General features: G+C 39.2%; 1 protein-coding gene and 1 long non-coding RNA gene across 3 annotated transcripts; one reads left to right on the top strand and one right to left on the bottom strand.

Annotated features, from left to right (window-relative positions):
- Window positions 1–877: 877 nt before the first annotated feature.
- ZBED4 (zinc finger BED-type containing 4) lies at window positions 878–19,603 on the top strand. 2 transcript variants are annotated; one of them, XM_063134099.1, is made up of 4 exons: window positions 878–1,033; window positions 8,254–8,317; window positions 9,990–10,083; window positions 14,442–19,603. In XM_063134099.1, the coding sequence occupies exon 4, from the start codon at window positions 14,793–14,795 to the stop codon at window positions 18,312–18,314; it is 3,522 nt and encodes a 1,173-aa protein (XP_062990169.1). In that variant the 5' UTR covers window positions 878–1,033; window positions 8,254–8,317; window positions 9,990–10,083; window positions 14,442–14,792; the 3' UTR covers window positions 18,315–19,603. The 2 variants fall into 2 exon arrangements, with proteins under 2 accessions (XP_062990169.1, XP_062990170.1); XM_063134100.1 differs by lacking the exons at window positions 8,254–8,317; window positions 9,990–10,083.
- Window positions 19,604–22,280: 2,677 nt separating this feature from the next.
- Window positions 22,281–23,181, bottom strand: LOC134403709 (uncharacterized). Its single transcript, XR_010025834.1, has 2 exons — window positions 22,862–23,181; window positions 22,281–22,695 (listed from the first exon to the last, which is right to left on the bottom strand). It is a non-coding gene; the product is annotated as an uncharacterized LOC134403709 (long non-coding RNA).
- Window positions 23,182–23,198: the final 17 nt, after the last annotated feature.

Here is a 23,198-nt window from a genome sequence, read left to right as displayed (position 1 = left end):
TGTACAATTACTTGAAAATGAGCTCCATTCTACTGACAAGAATTGCCAGTTGACCCCAAACCCCATGTTGTTAAATGCTCTTGTCTATTTAGTAGCAGCTTAACGTGCAGCAATAAGGTGAAGATTTCATAGCATGGGAAGATACATTAACTTCCACTAAGGATTATGCATCAAGGAATTCTTTCAAACTGTTACGGAGGTCCGTTGAGATATTAATGCCGTATATATATAGTCAATAGGACTTCCGAATAAACGTACGTAAGTTTGGGGTTCAAAGGCAAAGGAGGTCCCCACCCTTGACCCCTTTTGAAAATGGTGGCCTTCGCATCACTTGCGGCCACACTTTCCACTCAAGCTTCGGGATGTGATTCTTCGCCCTAGAAGGGCCTAACCTCTTCGTGAGGGAAAAACGACCGTGCCTGACCGGCGGCCGTTTCTCCATAAGCATTCCACTTCTGTCCCTTCGGTTGACTCTCGGCGGCACAGAAAACCTCGTAGGAACAGGCACAGCCAAAATTACAACTGAACAGGAAAAAGAAAAGAAAAAGCACGTCTGTACTCAGCAACCGAGGCACAACGACTTGCCTCGTACTTCCCCAACCCTCACCTGTCCTTCAACCCCCATCTCTCAGCGGCATCCATTTTGTCGCCGTGCCCTTTTGCTTTTGTCTCCCGTTCCAATCGATGACGACAGCACGCGACACCAGCGGCTGACGCGACACGCTGCGCCGGCGCGTGGCCGCGTGCGTGTGACGCGTTCGCTCAGCCGACGGAGGCCGCCTTTTGCCGCTCGGATTGCGTGCCATGCCCCGGCTCCGCCTCCCCCGCCTTGCCTGTTGCCCCCGAGCGTGGCGCAGGCGCAGTACGAGCCGTGGCAGCCGAGCCGGGGGAGTCCGAGTTCAGCGTCGCGGCAGCGGGAGACAAAGCGCCTGAGAAATGAATGGGACGGGCCCACTCGAACCTTCGCGTTAACCATTTCAGCCCCGGCAGGGCGGAACCGAAGACGGTAGCGCTCGGAGGAGAGAGTCGAGAGGTGAGGAATGAAAAGTCCCGGCTGTGGGGAACGGCGGCGTATGTGGTGCGTGTCTGTCTGTCTGTCTCCTGCCGCCTCCCCCCCCCCCGGGACTCCTTTCAGCCAACCGCCGTAGCTGTGCTTGGGCAGTGACGCCTGAAGTCAATTGAAATCCTTCCGCTGCAGCCAGACCTCTGCCCTCACCGCCCCCCCCCCTCACCGCCGCGCCACCGGCCGTTCCGAGAGCCTTGAGCGTCGCTGTTGAACCGGAGTCGGGCGGGCGCAAGAAACAGCGTCCGTGGCCCTGGTGCTCGACCCGCTCTCTCTCTCTCGCCCTCACTCTAGCGTGTGCCGGCCTTATTGTCTGAGAGGACAGCCTGAGGGAAGGAGGATTGGAACCTGGGAGGGATCTCTAAGAAGCCCCTCTGTCAGACGAGGAGGACGGTGGGGCCACCTTCGCCCCCCACCCCGCCGCCTTCTCTCCCCCTCCCTACATTTTCCCTCTCGGATCAGGAAGCCCCCCTGGGAAGGCGCTGGGCCGCACTTCCCTTAATGGAGCAGGAGCATGCGCCTGGGCTTTGTCTGGCCTTCGGTTCGGTCTGCTCCCCCCCCCCCCCTTTCCTACGCATACCTTTAGTTCCCTTATGGGGGTCCGCCCGTGAAGTATGTTACACTTCGCCCCGTTTTACCAATATCAACCCCCCCTTTCTTTTGGTCACCCCTTTATTCCTTCTCACCTTCTGACTTACTCTATGGGGTGGTCCCAGGTTGGCTTGAACATATGCCTCCTGGGGAAAAGAGGTAATGAAAGGGGAAGGTGGCGTGGCCACGTTGAGTAGAGTGACACCACACCTTCCCCCAGAGCAACTTTCCCCCTTGTAAACAACTCAATCAGACCCAGTAAGATGGCAAATATGCCTTTTTAAATAGTGCACAGTCCTTGTTTCCTTACCCCCCACACTCAATAAAAGGTGTAGAACACATTTGTATGTAGTATTTGTTTAATCCTCTTAAAAGCCCAGGCAGTGGAAGGAGGAACTTTCAGGGATTGTTTCTTTTGTACAGATGGGAAATTTAAAGCCACTTCTTGCAGTTGCCACTTTCCAATGAATTAGGAAATGCCACTTTCCTAATTCAGCAAATTAGGTGTTGCTACAGTCATTCAGTACAGTGATCTGTTTGTGATTAATTTGTTTTGATGGAATTACTTATCGATGTAGGAAAAACGTAATATATGAATCACTCAAGTGCTTAGTGATCAGAGAGTTGGTAGCTGTTCTGATCCCGTAGATATGTGTAAAATCTCAAGTTCAGTGTATGGCATCTCCAGTTACAAGTATCTCGGATAGCAGGGTTAGGAAAGACCTCTGGCTGAGACCTTGGAGAGCAGCTGTCAGTCAAAATAGTCAGTAGATAATGGTCTCAGTGATCAAACATAGGTGGATCAATAATCTGACAACATCATGTGGCTTTATATGTACACACATGTACAGTGAAATCCAATTGAAATGACACCTCAGGACCCGCATGGAGACTGACACACAACACTTCCCATATAACCACTATCATCCATGTGCTGTTGTGCATGTTTGGGCCAAGTCATGGTTTAGGAAACTTTTAAACATTTGCTTACTACATGGAGAATAATAGGTTTATGTAGGGGTTGTTTGATTTAAACTTGTCTTGAGAGAAACACAGCAAGTGATATAACTTTATTGAGCCAGTGTGTGTATAAAAACTACTAGAACTAAACTTTCTGATTAAGTCTTTAGGTGTTCAAAATAAAAATTCATAAAAGTAATAGTAGTAGGATATGAATTTTGCTCTTAATATGGTATATTAATAAACCTTCCAGACTTTAATCTGTGCTGGGTCTAGAACCCTGCTTTGTGGTGTTTCCCGTGGAACTGCATCATGATTTGGTTTGCTGAATGGAGATCAGTATAAAATTGAAAATGAATTATTTACCAGTAGGGAGGAACTTGCTATTTAGAAAAACAAAATATCTTCCAATGCCAGGCATAAAGTATAGTAGGGATAACATGATTGTTGCCCTTTTCTTATTTCCCACAGAATCCAAAGTGTACAAGCTACTGTTCCTTTCATTTGTAGAATATGTATAAAGTATTATAATCTTAGTTAACTTCATAATTCATAAATGATATTTATAGTGTAATCCTATGCATGTTTACCCAGAAGTAACTCATACTCCCTTTTAAGCATGTTTAGGATTGCAGCCTTTAATTTTTATGATTCCCATTTCTTTATCTTCATATTGTACTTGCAAACGCATACCCAATTCATGTATAAGTAATACATTACTGTGTTCTTTTATGTAATTCAGTAAGGTGTGTGATGCTACTTGTTAAGGAAAACATAAGGATATTACACTAATGATCCAGGTTTCATAGATTGTTATATTATTTGGTATAGAATGTGAACAGAACCTTTAGAAAATCTGAAAATCTGTTTGTATTTGCAATTGGAAAGTGGCTTATTTATGAGTAGGGGAGTTCTGTCCTATGGATCTTCTGTATAAGCATCCCAAGTAAATGTTTGATCAAGCATTTTATTTGTCTTTTTTAAAAAATTCTGCCTTTGCATTTTTAGAATGCGTGAAATGTCATAAAGGTCAGATTATATTTTTTATGTTTAAAAAGCCCAACAATTGCTGCATGATAAGGACTACATAGCCAGGTAAAGATAGTGGGAGAGTACAACTTCTTGCTACTGAGTTTGCACAAATACTGGATACGTAAGATCACATACTCCATGACCTCAATCCAGTCCAAGTTAGTTGTGACTAACAGCACAATCTTGCCCATGTTTATTGGGAAGTAACTTTCATTGTATTCAATGAAGCTTACTTCCATGTAAGGGGTCATCGGATTGCAGCTTAAATTCTATTGAGACTAGTGATAGAAGTTTTTGTTCTATGGGCTTACTTGCAGGTAACGACATAGGTTTGTAGCATAGTCATAATTAACTTTTGCTGGATTGAGGCCCAGGTTAGCAATTTCAGAACTGCCACTACCCTGCTCTCAGACTATGTACTTATATAGTCGCTGACACAGATTAGAATCCCTACTTCACCTGAAGCATGCATTGAAAAGTTTGAATGACAATAACACCACAGCTGTATTTTAAAGAGTGTGAAGGAGTAACTATCCTACATTAGTTAAACTTCTCATAATTAATGATGCAGTTTGTTAACATTTTTTAAATGGAAATTTAAGCCGAATATCCCTGTGTGCCAACACTTAAATTGGTGGAAAGAAACAGGTACAGCTGTGGGAGATTAAGGATCCCTTCATACAAGTAGCCAGCAGTATGAGGGCTACCTTTCTGAAATGTGATCCATACTACTGAAATTGGGTAGTATACAATGGTGTCATTCTGCAAACTCAAATAGAATTAGCAGAGTGTCAACAAATCTTTCTGTTGCAAAAGCAGTTCTGCATTATGCTTGTTTAACAGGTTGCACAAACATAATACACAATTGCTTGTGCTGCTGCACTTGTGTAAACTTATTTAGTTGGATATTCCTTTTGCAAATAGTTCAGAAGCTAGTTTCCACTAATGCATCATCATTTACACTATTTGGATATCCACTTTTAGATACTGCCCAGTGTCTGTATATATTGTTAAAGGTGAATGTGTTTGCAATCTTGCGATATTAAAACTCACTGTAGTGTTATGTCTGTGGCTTAGAAACACTGGCTACATTCAGACGTTTTCCGGGGTGAAAGAAGCCATGGTGACTTCTTCCCTGTGTGTGTTGTGTGCGTGACCACAATTTGCATAATTACCTGCGATGTGCAGGTTGCTGTGTTGTCTGAATCCTGTGTAGTGCATGGTAGGGGTGGCTTCTTAGTCACGCAACAACCACTACTACAAGCCATAGATTGTAGCATGGCTAAGACTCCACCTGCAATGCACTGGGTTCAGGTGACACAAACCTGCACTGCATCATGGATAATTGCACAAATAACAGTCGTGTGCACAGCATGCTCAGCAGAAGAAAGCACAACGGCTTCTTTTGCCCCCATGGTTGTCTGAACCTGGTCTCTTAGTAATATAGAAATGTATAGAAAGGCCAGAAACGTCAAACAATACTGTAGAACATTTTTTTTTCCAGTTCTTTCAAGCCTCGTTTCCTTATTGTCTAAGGTTGTGCACAGGCACACACACCCAATCCACTTCAGAGGCCAATTCAGAGCTTCGGATCCAGACCTAATCTGATTCAGACTGATTTGGACCTGATCCGACCCACCTTGGATTCTGGATCCAAAGCAAGATTCAGAAATCTGAATTATTTAGATTTTACATTTTCCCATTGATTTGAATTGGAAAACATAAATGACGGTAACAGTTTTAATTTTTATGATAAATACATGAAATCTGGAGACTGTGTAGCCCCGATGCAGGTGATTGAATTTGCCAAATTTCAGGCAGTTAAGTCCAGTGGCTTTTGTGTTAGCCATAGGTAAAATTTGCTTTTTTCAATAAAATCTGTCACAGCACTGTGTGCTTTGACATCAGTACATGGAATTTGGGGACATGGCAGCCCCTATGAAGGTGACTGATCCTGCCAAATTTCAGGCAGTTAGGTCTAGAGGCTTTTGTGGTAGCCATGCATTTCCCTTTCTCAAAAACTAAAACAAAAGGTTTAAAAAACAACTGTCAAGCCACACAGAGGATTAGAGATCCTAATCAGAAGGTGTTTAAGGTGACAATTAGAAGGTCACTATCCCTAATCTCTGGTGTAGGTGGGTTGTTTTTTTGTTTTTGTTTTTTGAAGTGCAAAATATCCCCTCTCCCCTAGAACTTCTCTTTTGTCTATCCTGAATCTGCCAGTGTTCAGCTTCACTAGATGACCTGAGGCTCTTCTCATTAAGGGAAGAAAAAAGTTAAACCTCTCTTTGACTGGAATACACATTATCTGGAAGTAAGTCACACTGAACCAGTGGAGTTATTGCACTGCTCCACTTCCTCTGTTTCATATAATTTTATAAACCTCCCCTTTATTTGCCTTTCTTCTAAACTAAATAGCCCAAACATTCAAGCTTTTCCTTATAAAGGAGTCTGTCATATTGGCAGTCCTTTCCCACCATTTGTAAAAGGAAGGGTAAGATGAAGCAAACATTTTTAAAGAATGCCTATACCCTAGCCTGATTATATTCTTCCTATGGTCATTTGATGTACACAAGGGAAAACAAATGACCGGCAAACAAGTAAAAACACGCGGCAGGGTTTTGCCACAGGTAAAAAATTCCCAGTAATTCTTTAAAAGAAATGCAGGGGGCATCTTGGAGGGCATGAAGTCATAATCACCAGCGGTACCAGCCATTCACCACTCATGTGCGCATGTTCCCAGAAGTGGAGGAACCGTGCAGTGTGACATTGGTGGCAGAAGTTGGCAAAGGAGGAGGGCAGTAATAGCAAGGAGGGCACTGGACAGGCACCTGGCAGGCAGAGAGAAAGAGACACCATTCAAGGCTGGCACAGTCTCCCTGGTGTTGGCGGAACTGTGCAGGACAGGCTGACAAGATCTTCTTCCCCGTTAATACACCAAGGGTAGGCATGGGTGGCAGAGGCTAGCAGAGGAGGAGGGCACTGTGCAGGGACTGGACAGTCAGAATGAAGGAGAGTCAGCTGTGGGTATGGGTGCAGCAGGGTGCAAGTATGCTGTAGGCCCATGGCATTGAAACCAACAGGCCAAGCTACATCACCCTGGCACTAAGTGGGCAGGAAGGAAGGAAGGCGGAGTGGCAGAGCAAACTACGCTATTTTACTGTATATTAGTGCACTGCTTTGGCCACACACTGTTTGCTTGTGCACAATAATGTTTATACTGTACTCATGTAGCACACACACTCAAGACCAAAGGAAAAGCAGATACAAAAAGAAAAAAGAAACTACACAGGCTAGGGGGTGGGGGAAAAGGGAAATAACACTAACTTTCTATCAAAAGCCTAACAGAAGAGAAAGAGGGTTTTTGGGGTGTGTGTGTCTCTTTTTATATGAATAAAAACGTTAGTTTTCATTGTTTTAACTGATATTTTACTGTGTATATTTTTATTGCTTTTAATGTTTTAATTTTTTTTAATGTATCTTATTGTTGTAAGCCACCTTGTGAGGGCTTCTGCCCTGAAAGGCAGGCAAGTAATGTTTTAAATAACTAAAATGAATATAGATGAAGAGTTTAAAAATGGGAAGAAGCACTTCTCTTTCCAGTACTAATTCTTGGAAGGCAAGTGATAGGTTAGAACTCTATAGTAGCTATATGGAAGCCTTGATGATTATGAGAGTGGCTTCTGATCTATTTCTCCTTCCAATTTGGATAAAATGCAGCAGCTATAGATAACAAAGTGCACCTGTCCAGATGAAAAACTGTACACTCAGAGAACATAAAAGAGTATTTGCTTCTTTTCAGTCCAGTGTTACAAATAAACAATAGAATTACTGTAAGAGAATCTGTTTCCCAGTTCCATATCTATTGTCATTCGGGGTCCAAACAACTACTATTGTATCTTTTATACATTTTGTATTACCACAAAAGCGGAAAGTAGCCGTGTGTACTCTAAGAACTTTGACATATTGTTACTCGATTTATATAAAGGAAATGGTTGCATTTACCTCTTAAGTAACTGTTGATCACTAGGCAAGGTGGTTGGAAAGGCTACATTTTGCAGTATCACAAGAACATTGGCTACATTACAGTAAACCATGGTTTATTGTGATGGAAATGAGCCTAGCCTCTCTCCTCTGGCATGGCTCTGACAAGGAGATTGGAAGCTTCTATGTTATCTAAACACTAAATTGTGATTAATCTTAACTGTAGTTTGTTTAAAACAGTCCAGTGTCATAACCATGGTTTGATGTTGGCTTGTTTCAAATAAACCATTATTAACATTAGCCATAGTTTGTTGGGTTGACACGACACTCTGCATTAAAAAAAAATGGAAGGGAAAACTTCCAAACTCTTCATTCCTGTGACAGAAGTGGAGAAGGGTGTGCAAGCTGGGTGAGTGGGGCTTGACTTCTTCCTGTCACAATGAACCAAAGTTTATCATTTAATCTTAAAAGAATATATTGTGGTATTAAATCTAAATGTAGTGTAGTAGAAGGGACTACATATGAGATGGTGGGTATCTTCTATGTATTTTTGTCAAAAACCACGAGCATGGATTTATATTAAAATAGTGTTTTTTGTTCTCTCTTCTGTCATCGTCCCCCAGCCCAACTCCAGATCTGGAGATTCTTTTTTGAAATGAAGCCTGGGGAAGATAGTTTTCCAGATAGGTGAGTGCCCTGTCAACCATGTGTATTTTCTTCTGCTGGATATATTTTCCACTTGAAATTATTACTATGTAAAATATTTTCATCCTGCCATAGTGTCTCAAGGTGGATAATACTCATGAAACTATAAGGACAGCTAATACTGCATAGTATCATTACAAATAAAGCAACAACATTCAAAAAGATAAATAGAAAAAACTAGAAATACATCCCAATATGAAAACCCTGCAGTCAATTATCTCCCAGGACAAAAGCATGCTGAAATAAATATTTTGGCTTGGTATCTAAAGATAGGGAGGAGGGAAATTGACAGGATATTCTGAGACAAAGAATTCTGCAAACTGGGTGCCACCACAGAGAAAGCTCTGTCCTACATGTCGACCTGCTTTATCTTAAGCAGCAGTGGGATACAGAGCAGGGTCTCAGATGAAAATCTAAGCATGCAAGTTGATTCATAGGAGAAGAGGTGGTCTTACAATATCGAGGTTGCAAACCATTTAATCTATTACAAATCAAGATCAACGCTTTTAATTGGGCTAAGAAATGGATTGACAACCAATGGAGATGAAATAATATTAGTTTAATGTGATCAAAACATTGGCACTCAGCTTATACATGTCTATCTATCTATTAGCTGGGTGCCAATGTGTGTCTGTGTGAGTGTATATGCACTTGCAAACTTCAGTCAAACTTTCCATGTTCAAAGTAAAACTATCTGAATAAATCACTATGGAAAGCGAGATGTTATGCTACTAATAATTTAACATGATGTTTAAAGTATTTTAGGTGCATCAGTGTCATCACACACACACACACACACACCTGTGGCAGTATCCAGTGCTCCCACTGCGCCAGCAGGAAGCTTGTACTGGCTAGCTGACCTGGAAACTGGCCCAAACTCTTGCTTCCAGAACGGGACAAGTCAGTGGAGCTTCCATGAGCTACACTGACTTGTCCCACTCTGGAAGTGGTAGTTTCGGCTAATTTCCTGGGTTTTGCTATTAAGAGCTAATTTTCCGTTGTGTTCCCACTAGCACAACATGTTTAGAGCTGGCAGATTGCCAACATTAGACACTGCTGTATATGTCCAATGTTATTGTTTTCTGAATGTTCTGCCATTACAGCTGGAGCTCATGTCTTGACTGGAAGGGAATTAATTATTCAGTCTTTGAATACAGATTGCTCCTAAGTATCTCAGGGATACAAAGCTAGCAATAAGTCATTGCAACAAACCATGGTGTGTAGTGATGAGTAGGTATTACAGCGGGCCTCTGTGTTCTTCTCCCTCTTCTTTATTCTTTGCATATGAGGGGAGGAATCTAAATCTTTAAATTGAGAGGAGAAGATCTAAATCTTTAAATTCACCCAGGTATGGAACATTCTAGTTTCTATAGTAAATTAACAAACAGGTTATCAAACCACAGTTTGATATACTGGTTTGTTAAGTAACCATAGTTTCTTGGATTTGTATAAAATAGGATGCTGCGATCAGAAGTTTAAAATCTCATCCAGTCAGACTTAAAGGAAGGGGTTTTGCATTATATCTGATTAGCGCCATACAGTTATTACCTGGCAATGATGCCTGGATTGAGAATTTTCTAGCAAACTTAGTCAAAGTAACAAATAAGGAGAAATGGAAAACATTGTAAACTGAATATTATTTGTCTTTCTGTAGGGTTTCAGAGCATGTTGGCCTCTTCCTTAGTTTATGAAAGTTCCCATGTTTCTTTATTCATGTGGGCCCTAATTAGAAGTATGAAGCATACAAGGTAGGTGAAATACTGATTCTGGCAAGCTTTATTCAACATTTTCAAGTCATTACTGAGTTAAGAGGCAGATTACTTCCCCCCCCCCCTTTTAAATAAAAAGTGATTTATTTGAGTGATCTCCATTTAGCAGTTTTTAACCTCTTGCTTGTGGAGCAAAAAGAATGTGTAAAGCAGTTTCTTGCTTCAGCAGTGAGTACTTGCATGTTTTGAGCCACTACGTTTTGCCTTCAGTGCATGCTGAATTCCACCAAAATCTGTAACTTGAGAAATAAAGTTCCTAAGGGTACAATCCTATGGTTGTTTAAGCATACATAGGATTGCACCCTGAATGGAATATATGAGCAGCAAAGTCTAGGAAGCCAGGGACTTCGGTGTGAAACCAGTTATTTTATATTGGAGAGTAGACTGATGGCAAATAATCTGGAGCTGGGGGAGCAGTCACTTGCAAAGTTGACAGTGGTATACGCAGTGTAGCATTTCCAGATGCTTTTATATATACCATCTATATAAATTGTCTTCATGAGTACTGATCAGTTCCCCACCTCCAATAATAAGCAAAATGTGAAATGTACATACAATATTGGTTAAAATGGGTGTCTTTAGCTTCTTTTAGGGTCCTCCCCCCTATATACAGTTAAATATTGGTGCTCATGTCAAAAAGAACATGTCTGTTGTACCAATTCAATTGTACAGAGCTTTGATTTGTTAAATGAAGGTCAGTATCAAGGAGGAAAAAAAGTCTATTTAAATAAGTTGGTAGCTTTTGCTAATTTTTGGATGACATTAAATGTATCTTTAAGAAAAACTGACTTCAAGGCAGAGAGAACTCAGTAGGAAAACATCCATTATACAAAATGTAGATGTGCAGACTATTGTTTTATAGCTAATAAAAGCTTATTACATATGATTAATTTAGTGTATTTCCATATGCATAGAGGCATGAAGGCCTGGAAAAACCTCAAATATTAAGGGGAAAAACTGTTTTTTCCCCACATCCCCCCCCCAAAAAAAACCCTGATTGTTGTTGCTTTTTCGGAAGAATTGGAAAAATTGAACAGTTTTGGATTATGAAATATTTTCTTTTAGAATTTAAGGCAAGGTGTTTATAGATTGTTACCAAGCCTTCACTCCCACCCACAAATGATTTCTAAAAACTATGCAATAAGACTTTTACAGAAAGACTAGAGATGCAAAATGTCTGGAAATAATGAAGCCATGGGGGAATTTTTTTTTAATTGATCCAAGTCATGCTTAGTTCCCTAACATGTGAATAGAATCACCATATCATAATATTGAAGAAAGTGTATATTCTTGACAGTTTGGATTTTGTTCTACAGAGTCCTGTGTTTTTGGACTTTGCGTCCAAGTTCTCTTTGTTTCTTCTGGCTTCTGGAATTATTCAGATGTTTCAGGGACTACTTGGCAAAGTTACCTCTGGTCAGACATAAACTAGGAAACTAAAATATGTTATGTATAACATGTTTGCTCATAAAAGTAATCATGTTTGGTATATTAAACATTGAAACTACAGTTTATTCAGGCAATAATTACAACTTTATTTCACCTTTGAAAGTTTCCAAATACAATTATAATTTTATGAGCAAACTAAGTTATACATAATACAACTTTAGGAAAATGAGACTGTTTTACATTTCTAAAGTAGTCTTCCTCAACTTGGTGCCCCCAAGATGTTTTGGACTAAAAAATCAAGCATTCCTGACCACTGGCCATCCTGCCTGAAGCTGATAGAAGCTGAAATTCAAAATATATGGAGAGTACCAGGTTGGGGAAAGTTGTCCTAAAGCAACAAAGTGACTTAGATGTTTAAAGAGTGCTAAAAAAAATATTGCTTCTTTTTCATTTTTTCCTAAAACATTTGTTTTCTGAAAACAAAACCAGGAAAAAAACATGGCATCTCCATGGCATCAAAATTTCTGGAAATTTTAAGTCCACATGTTATGTTATTTTATATTATATATATAAAATTCCTAATGAAAAATTCTTAAGATACTTCTGATCTTTATTATAAGAGTGAATGCCTTCTCAATTCAAATAATATTAAAGGGTACTGTAATAGTCAGTTCTTTTTTCATAGTTGCTCTTAACCAGTAGTAATAGAGTGCAGTTTATGAAACTTCCAGAGTCGAGTGCAAAAATTGTGTTCGTATTAAAAAGATATACATGCTGGCATCTTTGGAGAGAAGCAGATTAAAAACATAGTTTTTTACAGGTTAAGATAGACCACAGTCCCAAAAAGACACCTTGTAGAGTTATGTGCATTTCAGGTCAGTTCTGGCCTCAAACATGTATAACTAGCTTAAAAAAAAATGAGAAAACATCCATTATATCCTCTTTCCCTTCCTCCCTTTCCCCTTACTTTCTGAATGAATGAAATAAATTAATATGTCTTGTCTGTGTTTTTGTTTAGATAAGGACAATACTTATTCCCTGGGTCTTTATAGCAGGGAAACTGAGCTAGATAAAACAGGAAAACTGTCAGCCAAGTGGCCAATCTAGTTAGAGCACCAAGTGAGCAGACCACACCCCTTCACGCACCTGTCAAAATTTACACACACGACCCCAAAGCACTCACTAGACAAATGGGGACGAGAGGGCAGGAGTTGGTGCTATTGCCACCACCTTAAATTAAGGGAATGAAGGCAACAGCTGGAATGATGTAGGATGGAATGCCAGCTAGGCTGAGAAGGTTTAACTTCCAGGCATGTGCTGTGGTCCAAAAGCAAATGTACTGAATCTAAGTAGGTTTGGGTCTGGCCAGTGCTTGAATGAGAGAACATGTGGGAACCCTTGTATTCTGTCTTGAATTCTGTTGAAGGAAGATGGAGTATAATAAATGTAATAAATAATCCGCAAACAAACATTAGATGGGAGGAAAGAGGAAAATAGATAATTGGCACAAAAGTGATGCCACCTAATCCCTCTTTTCCTCCCACAAAAACAAAACATAACTCTGTTAGTGATAAAATGTACAACAGTGACCCAAACTGTTTTTCATGTAACCCTTTTGTCCAGTTGACATGGAAATTTTCAGAAGGAGGTCATAGGGATTTGACATGATCTGTTTTTCATGAGCCTGTACTGCTTAGCATTTATGTCCCTGAGTTATGGGTTGAGGAGGAGTTTTGTATAGTTTTCCCTTTAATGTTTAAGCTTTATTTGGTTTAAGTAAAAGCTGTTAATTGCTGTTAATTCAAGCAGATGATGCCCTGGGTCCAGAACAATTAGCTTTGTGTGGCCAGGGTGGCTTTGAACTTGGATTTTTGAACATCACCATAAAGTATGTCAAAATACTTTTGAGAGTGAGGGTACTTTCAGAAAAAGTAACAAATCACATTGGGCTTGCTAAGCTTTTTGACACACCTAAGATTAAATATTTGGATCCTGGCCATTAGAAATAGTGTATAGAAATTATTTTTCAGATGTACTTTGCATAAATACATTTGGAAAATTCTATTTTTTAAAGAAGTTGTGTGTCCCACTTTCTTTCCCCTTATTTTATGCCAGCACATGGATCCAGCTTTGTAGAGGCTGGAACAGCCCTTAGTTTGGTACAGTGAAGCCTTCAAGCAAACTTATGCAGCTGCCAGAGTTGGACACATTATGCTTTCACTGGCCCCTAGGCAAAGCCTCAGTCATGGAGAGGTCTGTACTTCATTCCTTTAGGCAGAGCCTCTTGAGGGAGAGGTTTGTCCACTTCATTCCCCTGAGGGCGTGGCATGGCCCAGGAGAAGAGGGGAGAGGACAGCCATATAATGCTTTCCCTGAGAGTACTTTCTCTTGACTTCAAACTGTATGAACTGCAAAACTATCTCCTGGTTAAGAAAGCATGCAATGTGATGACTGAATATGGTACTGCAGGCTTCAACCGCCCAGACACAATTAAATTAATTATAATTAATGCATTTTTTAAAAAAATAATCCTGAGATGTAAATCTGTAGGGTCCCCTTATGTCACATTTCAAGTGTCTAGGTTTCACACTTTTGGAGCTTCAGGTGTCTAGGTTTCACAATATTGGAGGATACACAAACAAATACTTGAATTGAAGAAGTAAAGCTTTAAAAATATTGACTGACCACCCTTTCGTTTCAAAATGGTGGACGAAATTTTCACTAAGTGTAAAAGCATCGCTGATAGAGGTACAACAAATCCTAAGTTTCGTACCAATTAGATGTATAGTTTTCGAGTCCATCAAGGACATTCAAACACTTCTTTTTATTTATTTAGAAGAACGACAGTTTAAAGGTTAAACATGGAAATAAAGGAGTAGTTAGTCATTTACTTTAGTGGAGTAAACTGAATTTGTGTACTTATATATTTTGTTTTGTTTTATTTCTAGATGATGTGAGTGGATTATAATAGAATTGACATGAGTATATGATTTTATTGGGGAAAAACTCAACTCCCTCTCAGGCTTCTCCCCACAACATGAAGAATTTATTACCAACACCCATCAAAAATAATATATGACCTGGAAATATCAAGATCCTGGTGGAAGAAATGAGATTCTGTGCTTAAACCAAGTGCTTTTTCATAAGTTTGTGTTAATGCATTTTTATCAATTCTACAAATATTAGAATACAAACTTACGTTCCACCCCATCCTTTTGCATAATTTAAGAAATATAATTTCAACTGAGTTCGAAATCTTCACTAAGTTATGAAGGCACAGCAGAAATAACACACCAATCATGGATACAAATAGGGCAGATTCCCCACAAATTGATTCCCCACAAACTGATGATAATTTTATGATGGATAAAATCAACAGTTTAAAAGTGGAACCAGAAGATGATAGTAATTGTGCTTTAGAAACAATGGATATAAAAACTGAGCAAGAAGACATAAGGCAGTCAGACAGCAGCGATGAACAAGATGACGGTGAAAAGAATTTCCTTCATAACAATTCAGGCAAATACATCTCTGCAGAAAATGAAGATGATTATGGATCTCTGTTTTCCCAATACAGCAGCACTCTTTATGATGTAGCAATGGAAGCTGTAACACAGAGCCTTCTTTCAAGCAGAAACATCAGCCCCCGAAAAAAGTCCCCTGCTTGGAACCATTTCTTTATATCTCCTAGAGACAGCACTAAAGCAATATGTATGTACTGTATGAAAGAATTCAGCAGGGGTAAAAATGAAAAAGACCTAAGTACAAGTTGTCTAATGAGGCATGTGAGGAGAGCCCATCCTACTGTACTCATTCAGGAAAACGGAAGTATGGCAACTATATCTTCTTTTTCTTCTTCTACCTTATTAATGCCACCTCAGCCTGCAGATGTTGTAGATTTAACTAGTGTGTTATCCCCTATAAAATTAGTTAAGAAACCTGTTTCTAAGATTCCATCCCCGGATCAAATAGCCGAGGAATCTATTCCTGTAGTTTCTACTGAAGAAATGCCCTCAGACCTGTCGCATACTGAAAAGAGCATTAAAGAAGAATGTGGTGTTGGGTTAGCTCAAAACTTGTCTAACAATCAGTGTGAAGAAATGTTGGAAAATGAAGCAGAGAAAACTGTTCAGGTCCCTAAGAGTACATCTGGCTCCAGAAGAAGGTCTGCTGTCTGGAAACATTTTTATTTGTCTCCTCTAGACAACTCAAAAGCTGTTTGTATCCACTGTATGAATGAATTCAGTAGAGGAAAGAATGGAAAAGATCTTGGAACCAGTTGTTTAATCCGACACATGTGGAGAGCTCATCGTTCTATTGTTCTACAAGAGAATGGAGGTGGTTCAAGCATACCCCCTCTGTATTCTGCTCCTCCAACTTTATTGCCACCTTTATTGCCTTCAGATGGTGAACCAAGTTCTGTGTCATCTCCTGAAAAAATGGCTAAAGAACCAACATCTGTCTGTTCTTCTCCAGATAGAACAGCTGAAGAAAACAATTCTAATCTCCCCTTGGGAGATACACTCATGGAGGAGTCATCATTATTGTTATCATCTGAAGAGATTGGTGAAGCCTCTTTTGTTTCTTCCCCTGAAAAAAGTCCTTTGATATTTGAACATGGCCCTATTTTTCAACAGAATAAACGGACAATGCGAAAGTTTAAGTTAGAAGTATGGCATCATTTTTCTTTGTGTCCAGAGGATAATCTAAAAGCTGTGTGTAGACACTGCAATTGTATGATAAATCGTGGGAAAAAAGGTGATTTGGGCACAAGCGGTTTGACAAGACACTTATTTAGATATCATGCTGAAGTCATTGGGGTACAGAAGAGCTTTACAGATGTGAGTTTAGCAAATTCTCCTTATGCTACTTTGGCTTCTGCAGAATGTTCATCCTCAAAATTGACTGACTTACCTACGATGGTTACCAACGATAGTCAAGTCATATTTCCTGTCAGTAGCAAAAAGACCTCAAAACTGTGGAATCATTTTTCAATTTGTTCTGCAGATTCAACTAAAGTAATATGTATGCACTGTGGACGTACAATAAGTCGAGGGAAAAAGCCAACCAATCTAGGTACCAGTTGCCTTCTAAGACACTTACAACGGTTTCATCACAATGTCCTGAAACCAGATGCCTCAGAGCCAGTATTGTCCTCTTCTACAAATAATCACGTACCACTGAGCACAGATCTGTTGGGATCTTCATCTTTTGATGAAACCAATGACAAGTTTTCTGACACTCACCCTGTTGCCAAAAAAATTACAAGTCTTGTAGCTGAAATGATTGCACTTGACCTTCAGCCATATTCTTTTGTAGACAATATTGGCTTTAATCGACTGCTCGAATACTTGCAGCCTCAATATTCATTGCCTTCACCATCTTATTTCTCACATACCGCGATTCCTGCTATGTATGGTAATGTGAAAGAAATCATTGTTTCACATCTTAAAGAAGCTGAAAGTGGGGTGGTCCATTTTACGTCGGGAATATGGATGAGCAACCAAACCCGAGAGTATCTAACCCTTACTGCTCATTGGGTAACGTTCGATTCCAAGATTCGACCACAGTGTGAAGATTACCATTGTTCAGCTCTCTTAAACGTATCACAGATAGATTGTGACTACAGTGGTATCAGCGTTCAAAAGCAACTAGAATATTGGTGGGAAGCCTGGATAACATCCATTGGGCTTCAGGTTGGAATTACTGTTACAGATAACCAGGCTATAGGGAAAACATTAAATGAAGGGGAGCATTCAAGTGTGGAGTGCTTTGGTCACACAATTAACCTCATAGTGAATGAAGCTATTAAAAGCCAGAGAATGGTTCAGAACCTGCTTAGTATTGCAAGAAAGATATGTGAACGTGTTCATCGGTCGGCAAAAGCAAGAGACAAACTTGCAGAGCTACAGAAAGAGTATCACTTGCCACAGCACCAGCTAATTCAAGATGTTCCATCAAAATGGAATACATCATTCCATATGCTCGAACGCCTAATTGAACAGAAAAGAGCTATTGATGAAATGTCCATAGAGTGCAGCTTCAGGGAGTTAATAAGCTGCGATCAGTGGGAAGTGATGCAGTCTGTCTGTCATGCACTGAAACCATTTGAAGTTGCAAGCAGAGAGATGAGTACAAACATTTCCACTTTAAGCCAAGTAATTCCAATGATTCACATACTCAACCGGAAAATTGAACTGCTGTTTGAGGAAACAATGGGCATAGATACCATGCTAAAGTCCTTAAAGGAAGCAATGGTAAGTAGACTGTCCTCCACGCTTCAAGATCCAAGGTATATTTTTGCTACACTTTTGGACCCTCGTTACAAGGCTTCCTTATTCACTGAAGAAGAAGCAGAACAGTATAAACAGGACTTAATCAGGGAGCTAGAAATATTAAATGCTACCTCAGATGATGATGAGCAACCTGTTTCCAATGGCTGTGGTTTGGGTTCACCATCTAAAAACTCTTATGGAGACAATAATCTTTGGTCACTGGTGGAAGACGTGAAAAAAGCAAAAGTTCCAAAAGAGAAGGCAAAGTTGCCAGAAGCAATGGTGCTTTTATACTTGGAGGAAGAAGTGCTTGAGCATAACTGTGATCCCCTAACTTACTGGAACTTTAAAAAGTCGTCTTGGCCAGTACTGTCAAAGTTGGCTGTTCGATTCCTAGGTTGTCCTCCAAGCATTGTTCCATCAGAGAAATTGTTCAGTACATCCAATGAAAACATCAACTTTAGTCAGTCAAGGCTAGCAATGGAACACTTCGAAAAACTTATATTTTTGAAAGTAAATCTTCCTTTGATATACTTCCAGTATTGAAACTAATGAACAAGCTGCCAGTCTAAAATTGTTGTTTGCTCACTGGATAATTACTGTATTTGTAACTTGGATTGTTAAACTGCTCCAGTAGGGGCCATGTATGACATCTAATCAGTGACTGTAGTTCCAAATTTAGTTTTATTTTTCATCTTTCTATATGTCTACATGTGCCTTATTAATAGTCCTTCAGGCCAGATATTGTATATAAGTGGGTTTTTTTAAATTTCACATTAGAATTAGACTTGTTTTGTCCCAATTATAAAAAGTAGATTTTAATTGAGAACTGTAAATGTTTCAAAGCAGTTTGAATAGAATGGCAAAAAAAGAGATGTAAACAGTTCTATTATGTAGTTTTTTATTCAATTATGTAAAAACCATAAACCAGGTACTGTATATTAGTTGAACATTGCTTTAATTGCAAGAACCATTTTGTAGCTGTCAGAAGAAAGCTGTATATAAAGGTGGAACTGAAGCCATCTTTTTACTTAGCAGGTTTTAACTGCAGGCCTAATGTACTTAAGGGGTAATGATAATATTCAAGTATGATATATGTACTAAGGGTGGCTATTGAATTAGTATTTGATTAAACTAAACTTAGAAGTATTATGAAACACCAGTTATACAGTAACCTGTAATCTTGCCATTCAGTGGTCCCTATTCAGGTTTTTTACACTGTAACTGAATTAGAGCTTGAGTATTTATAAGGTCTTTGGGACATTTATTTTCAAAATTTTCCAATTGTTTGTTATTTAATGCGGTGTATTGAAAAGTAAAATATAAAGAGTAGGTATCATGCTAAAGCCTTTTAAAACGGAGTGCACCTCAACATCCAATACTCCTTGGTGTAAAAATTAAATCCTGGTTTCGATGTAATTGAAAACTGTGTATGGCATTCTCTTGCATTCCCGTTACAAGAAGCTGATTCTCAATGAATATCTTATAGAATGGAGTCCTGCTTAGAATGTTATATAGTAGAATTACCCATAATTGACAGTGTCCGTCAGGCAAATAAGATATTGTAGAACCCTGTTAAGCCTCAAATAGAGGTAAGAATAGCCAGCATTTTAATTGTAAACAGTATGCCCTCCACACTTTTGAAATATTATCCATTTCCCCTTTTTTTGTGCATTGAAAATTATTTGGGGAAATGAGTTACTATGACCTTTAGGAAAGATGTAGTTTTGTTAAAATACTGTACCTCTGCCTAATTTTTGCATTTACTATGTTTTAGTGTATTTATAAATCGTGAACTCAGTTTCTGAAATTAAACATCTTATTTGCAATTTTTAGAGTGAGTCTAACTCCTGTTTTCTATTTATAGGGCAATGGGGATTGCTGACTCAAAAAATGAATATGCAGGAATATGCAGGACCATAAAAAGTACATAGAAACTATGGAATAAGAATCTGGGGTGGGGGGGTCTTGCACTTTCTTAGCATTAGTATTTTCTTTGGTCTCCGTGGATTTCCTTTCCCAAACTAATTCTTGCAGATAATGATGTGTGTGATATAGCATTTGCAATACAGAATATTTGAATATTGGTTGGATATGTCAATCTGAATTTATGCATAAAAACACAACATAGAGGAGCTCCCTTGTATAAGCTTCCATTCAGCCCATTCTCTTCTAAATACACACTATTTGGAAATATTTTATTGATTTTAAAAGCCAGGCTATTGAGAATATTTCACTAATAGATTCAGGATGAGACCAAGGGCAAAGAGGTGCTTTCCATGGGTAAGATTTTCCGACAAACTGGAGAACAAAACTGGTTGTGACCTAAGAATTACATATGCTCGAGGGCTTGCTCATTCCTGTTAGTATATCTGACTTGGAACAGATTTCAAAATTCTTTTGAAATGCTCCTTTTTTTTTTAAGCTTACCATGTGGCGTTGGGAAACTTGCTGACCAACAAAAAGAATTCTGAAACCCTTTTGAGAACACAAAAATAATTATACATTATTCTGATCCTGACCTCTGTGCTTATACAACTTGTGATTCATAATACTGGGGCTTAAGTGAAGAGTCAGTGCATGTTACACATATCTGAGAAAGGAAATTAAGATGCTTTCAGAGACCCAAGTCACTATCATGAAAAGAATGGCAAAACAAAAGTCAAATAGTCCTATTTGTGTCATAATTATTGAAGTAATGCCCAGTGAAGAATAACCCCTTCATTTAAAATTGTGTTTATTGAAAATAGAGTGAGGTCCAGGAATACATTTCCAGTCCAAATCACTGAAATATAAGCAGTGGCATCTCTAAAATTGACAGGCCATGGCTTAATGGTGGAGCACTGGTGTTGCTTGTATGGGAGCCCACATTCAATCAGTGACATATTTCATTTGGATATTGGTCAACAAGGTTTTTTATTTATTCAAAGCACTTTTATCCTGTTCTTCAGTCAAAAGACTCCCAGAGCAGCTTAAAAGAATCAACAGTGAGGCAGTTTCTATCCTTAGGCTCACAACTGAAAAAGACATAAAGCAGAAGGAAAGGAATTGGGATGGAGATGGGGAAGGGGGTGGGAATCACCATGATGTTAATGTTTGATTCAACTGCTCAAAATAGATTGAAAGATATCAATTAAATTCAGGTTTGCACTGCATCTATTGGCCTTCTAGGCTGCCCCATACTTTGCTGTCCTGATCCTCTTTCCCCCCTCCTTTTCTGCAGTTTTTCTTCTTTTGAGTTGAGGCCTAATCTGTTTCTTCTACCACCCCCTCAGGGCAAGATATTTCCGCAGGTGCCCTTCTTGTGGCAGTTTGGGGAGGAAGGACCTTGCCCAGGTTGGCATGTCATGCTAAACTGCAGTGACCACCTGCTGCAGGTTGAATATTCACAATGGCAGCCAGCTTATTTTAAGCCATAGTAGGCACTGTCAATCATGTAGGAAAGGGTTTAAGATTTGAGTAGAGATTACTGAAGACAGTGGGTATGGATGAAAGGCAATCTTACCTGGCTACCTGTTCCTTTGTTGAAGTGGACGGGACAGGATGTTCAGTTAGTTTCATTGCATACTCACAATATGAGAAATCCTGATGTACAGTGCTAGACTACATGGATTTTTTGTTTGAACACCTACCGTAGTAAACTCAGCTTGCACTTTGCAAACAGAAACACACGCACACACATATATACCTTAACAATCACTCTGCCTCTTCTTCAATCCCAAAACTGTTAAGTGATATAAATGTGGAACTACACTTTGCTTCCACTCTATTGCATGTGTGGGTATTCCTGTTGTCAGATAAAACTCTTGGCTGCTATTGCAAATTCCCCACAGAGGCTGATACTGAAGAAGCAAAACTACATATGGGCCAGAATGTTAAGCTGTGATGGTTTGGTTTTCCCTCCACTCACTTGAGTCATACATACATTTTGGGACAGTGATTTCCAGCAGCAGCCATGAAAGTGTTCTATGCTTAAAGAATGCAAGATCTTTACCAGTATAAAGACAATATATCGGCCTCACTGACATGGTTATCAAGATTAGGCTTCAACAACTGAACCTGTGATAATATAGTCCAATACATTCTGATTATTAGAGAAGTAGACAACTCTTTTCCAAAACTTGAGACATGAAGATTATCTCATGAGAAAGGGACTCTCCACAGCCAATTGTTTCATCAAATATGCACATTGGCTTTCTCTTTACTGGAGTGTTGAGTGATGTTGGGACTGTCTTCATTTTCCAGGTTTAGCAAAAGAGAATGCCTTGTTTTATGACTTTTCAGATAATGAGATCACAGGAGGGTAAACTGAGTTACAGCCCGGAATGTTAAGTCTTAAAATGAGGATGATGGTATAGCATGTATGGCTTTAACAATCTTGGAGACTTCCAAGTTGTATTTACAGATGCTATTCACATTTTCAATTGAGGTTGAATTCTAGAAGTAATTTAGTCTAACTTATTCTGGAAGGGAGGGCAAAACCTATCTGTCTATGATTCACATATATATGTATTTAAGATAAGCAAAACTAAAAGGTGTGGCTTCTATGTGACCATAAATAAATAATCCTTATGTCCATCAGATGATTTTCTAGCAGTATTTATATGGGTTTTAATTTAAAGGAGATAATCCATTATATTCATCTATCAGCAATGCCTGGTACACAAAGCAAGGCTGCAGTACCTGATGCCCATGTTAGTGCTAGAAATAGGCTATAATTGTGGCACTGTGCCTAAGGCTTACTTCTTCACCTGCCCTGAGTGGCACCAGTTGCTGCTAAATACCTGAATAAATACATTGTGCTATTCTCTTTGATGCACAATAAAATTGATTAAATGTGTGACATAATATACAAGGAAACTGCAGTACAGTGTGGATAAACCAGATTTACAGGTTGATATTTGTTGCATCTAGGTAAATCTGCACCCTCCTCATTCTGAGATAGGCTACACTCTGTTATGAACACCAGCAGTTAGTTGCTCTTTTATTGTTATTTTTAAAAGAGTAATTTGAAGCAACATACTTGCTTAACATTCTTTTGAGCGGCCAGTTCGTTTTCAGGATCCACAGCTACTGTTTGCAGGCCATCACACAAGGGGACTTGTGTTAACCCACTGCTTTCTATGAGGTATCTGTTAAGTGTTCTGCATTGTGACCATTGAAAAAAATCAAATACAATTGCTAGTCTGACTCAGAAGCTTGGACTGTATGCCTGCTTGTTTTGGATGTGCTTTACCACTTAAACACCACAATTTTTAATTAAAATTAGAAAACTAATTTCACTAAAAGCAGTTCACTGAATCTTATTAACTAGGTTTTGCATTTTGCAGCTTGAATACCTAACATGGCTTACAGTGATTAAAACATTTTCAAGTAAGGACAGATCGTTCTCAACAATGTACACTATTTTCTTGTTAATTAATGTTTTAA

This window comes from Elgaria multicarinata, chromosome 9, assembly GCF_023053635.1.
Source record: "Elgaria multicarinata webbii isolate HBS135686 ecotype San Diego chromosome 9, rElgMul1.1.pri, whole genome shotgun sequence".
Classification (NCBI taxonomy): domain Eukaryota; kingdom Metazoa; phylum Chordata; class Lepidosauria; order Squamata; family Anguidae; genus Elgaria; species Elgaria multicarinata.
Note: the sequence above shows the minus strand (reverse complement) of the source record. Positions and strands in the feature narration are given on the sequence as shown.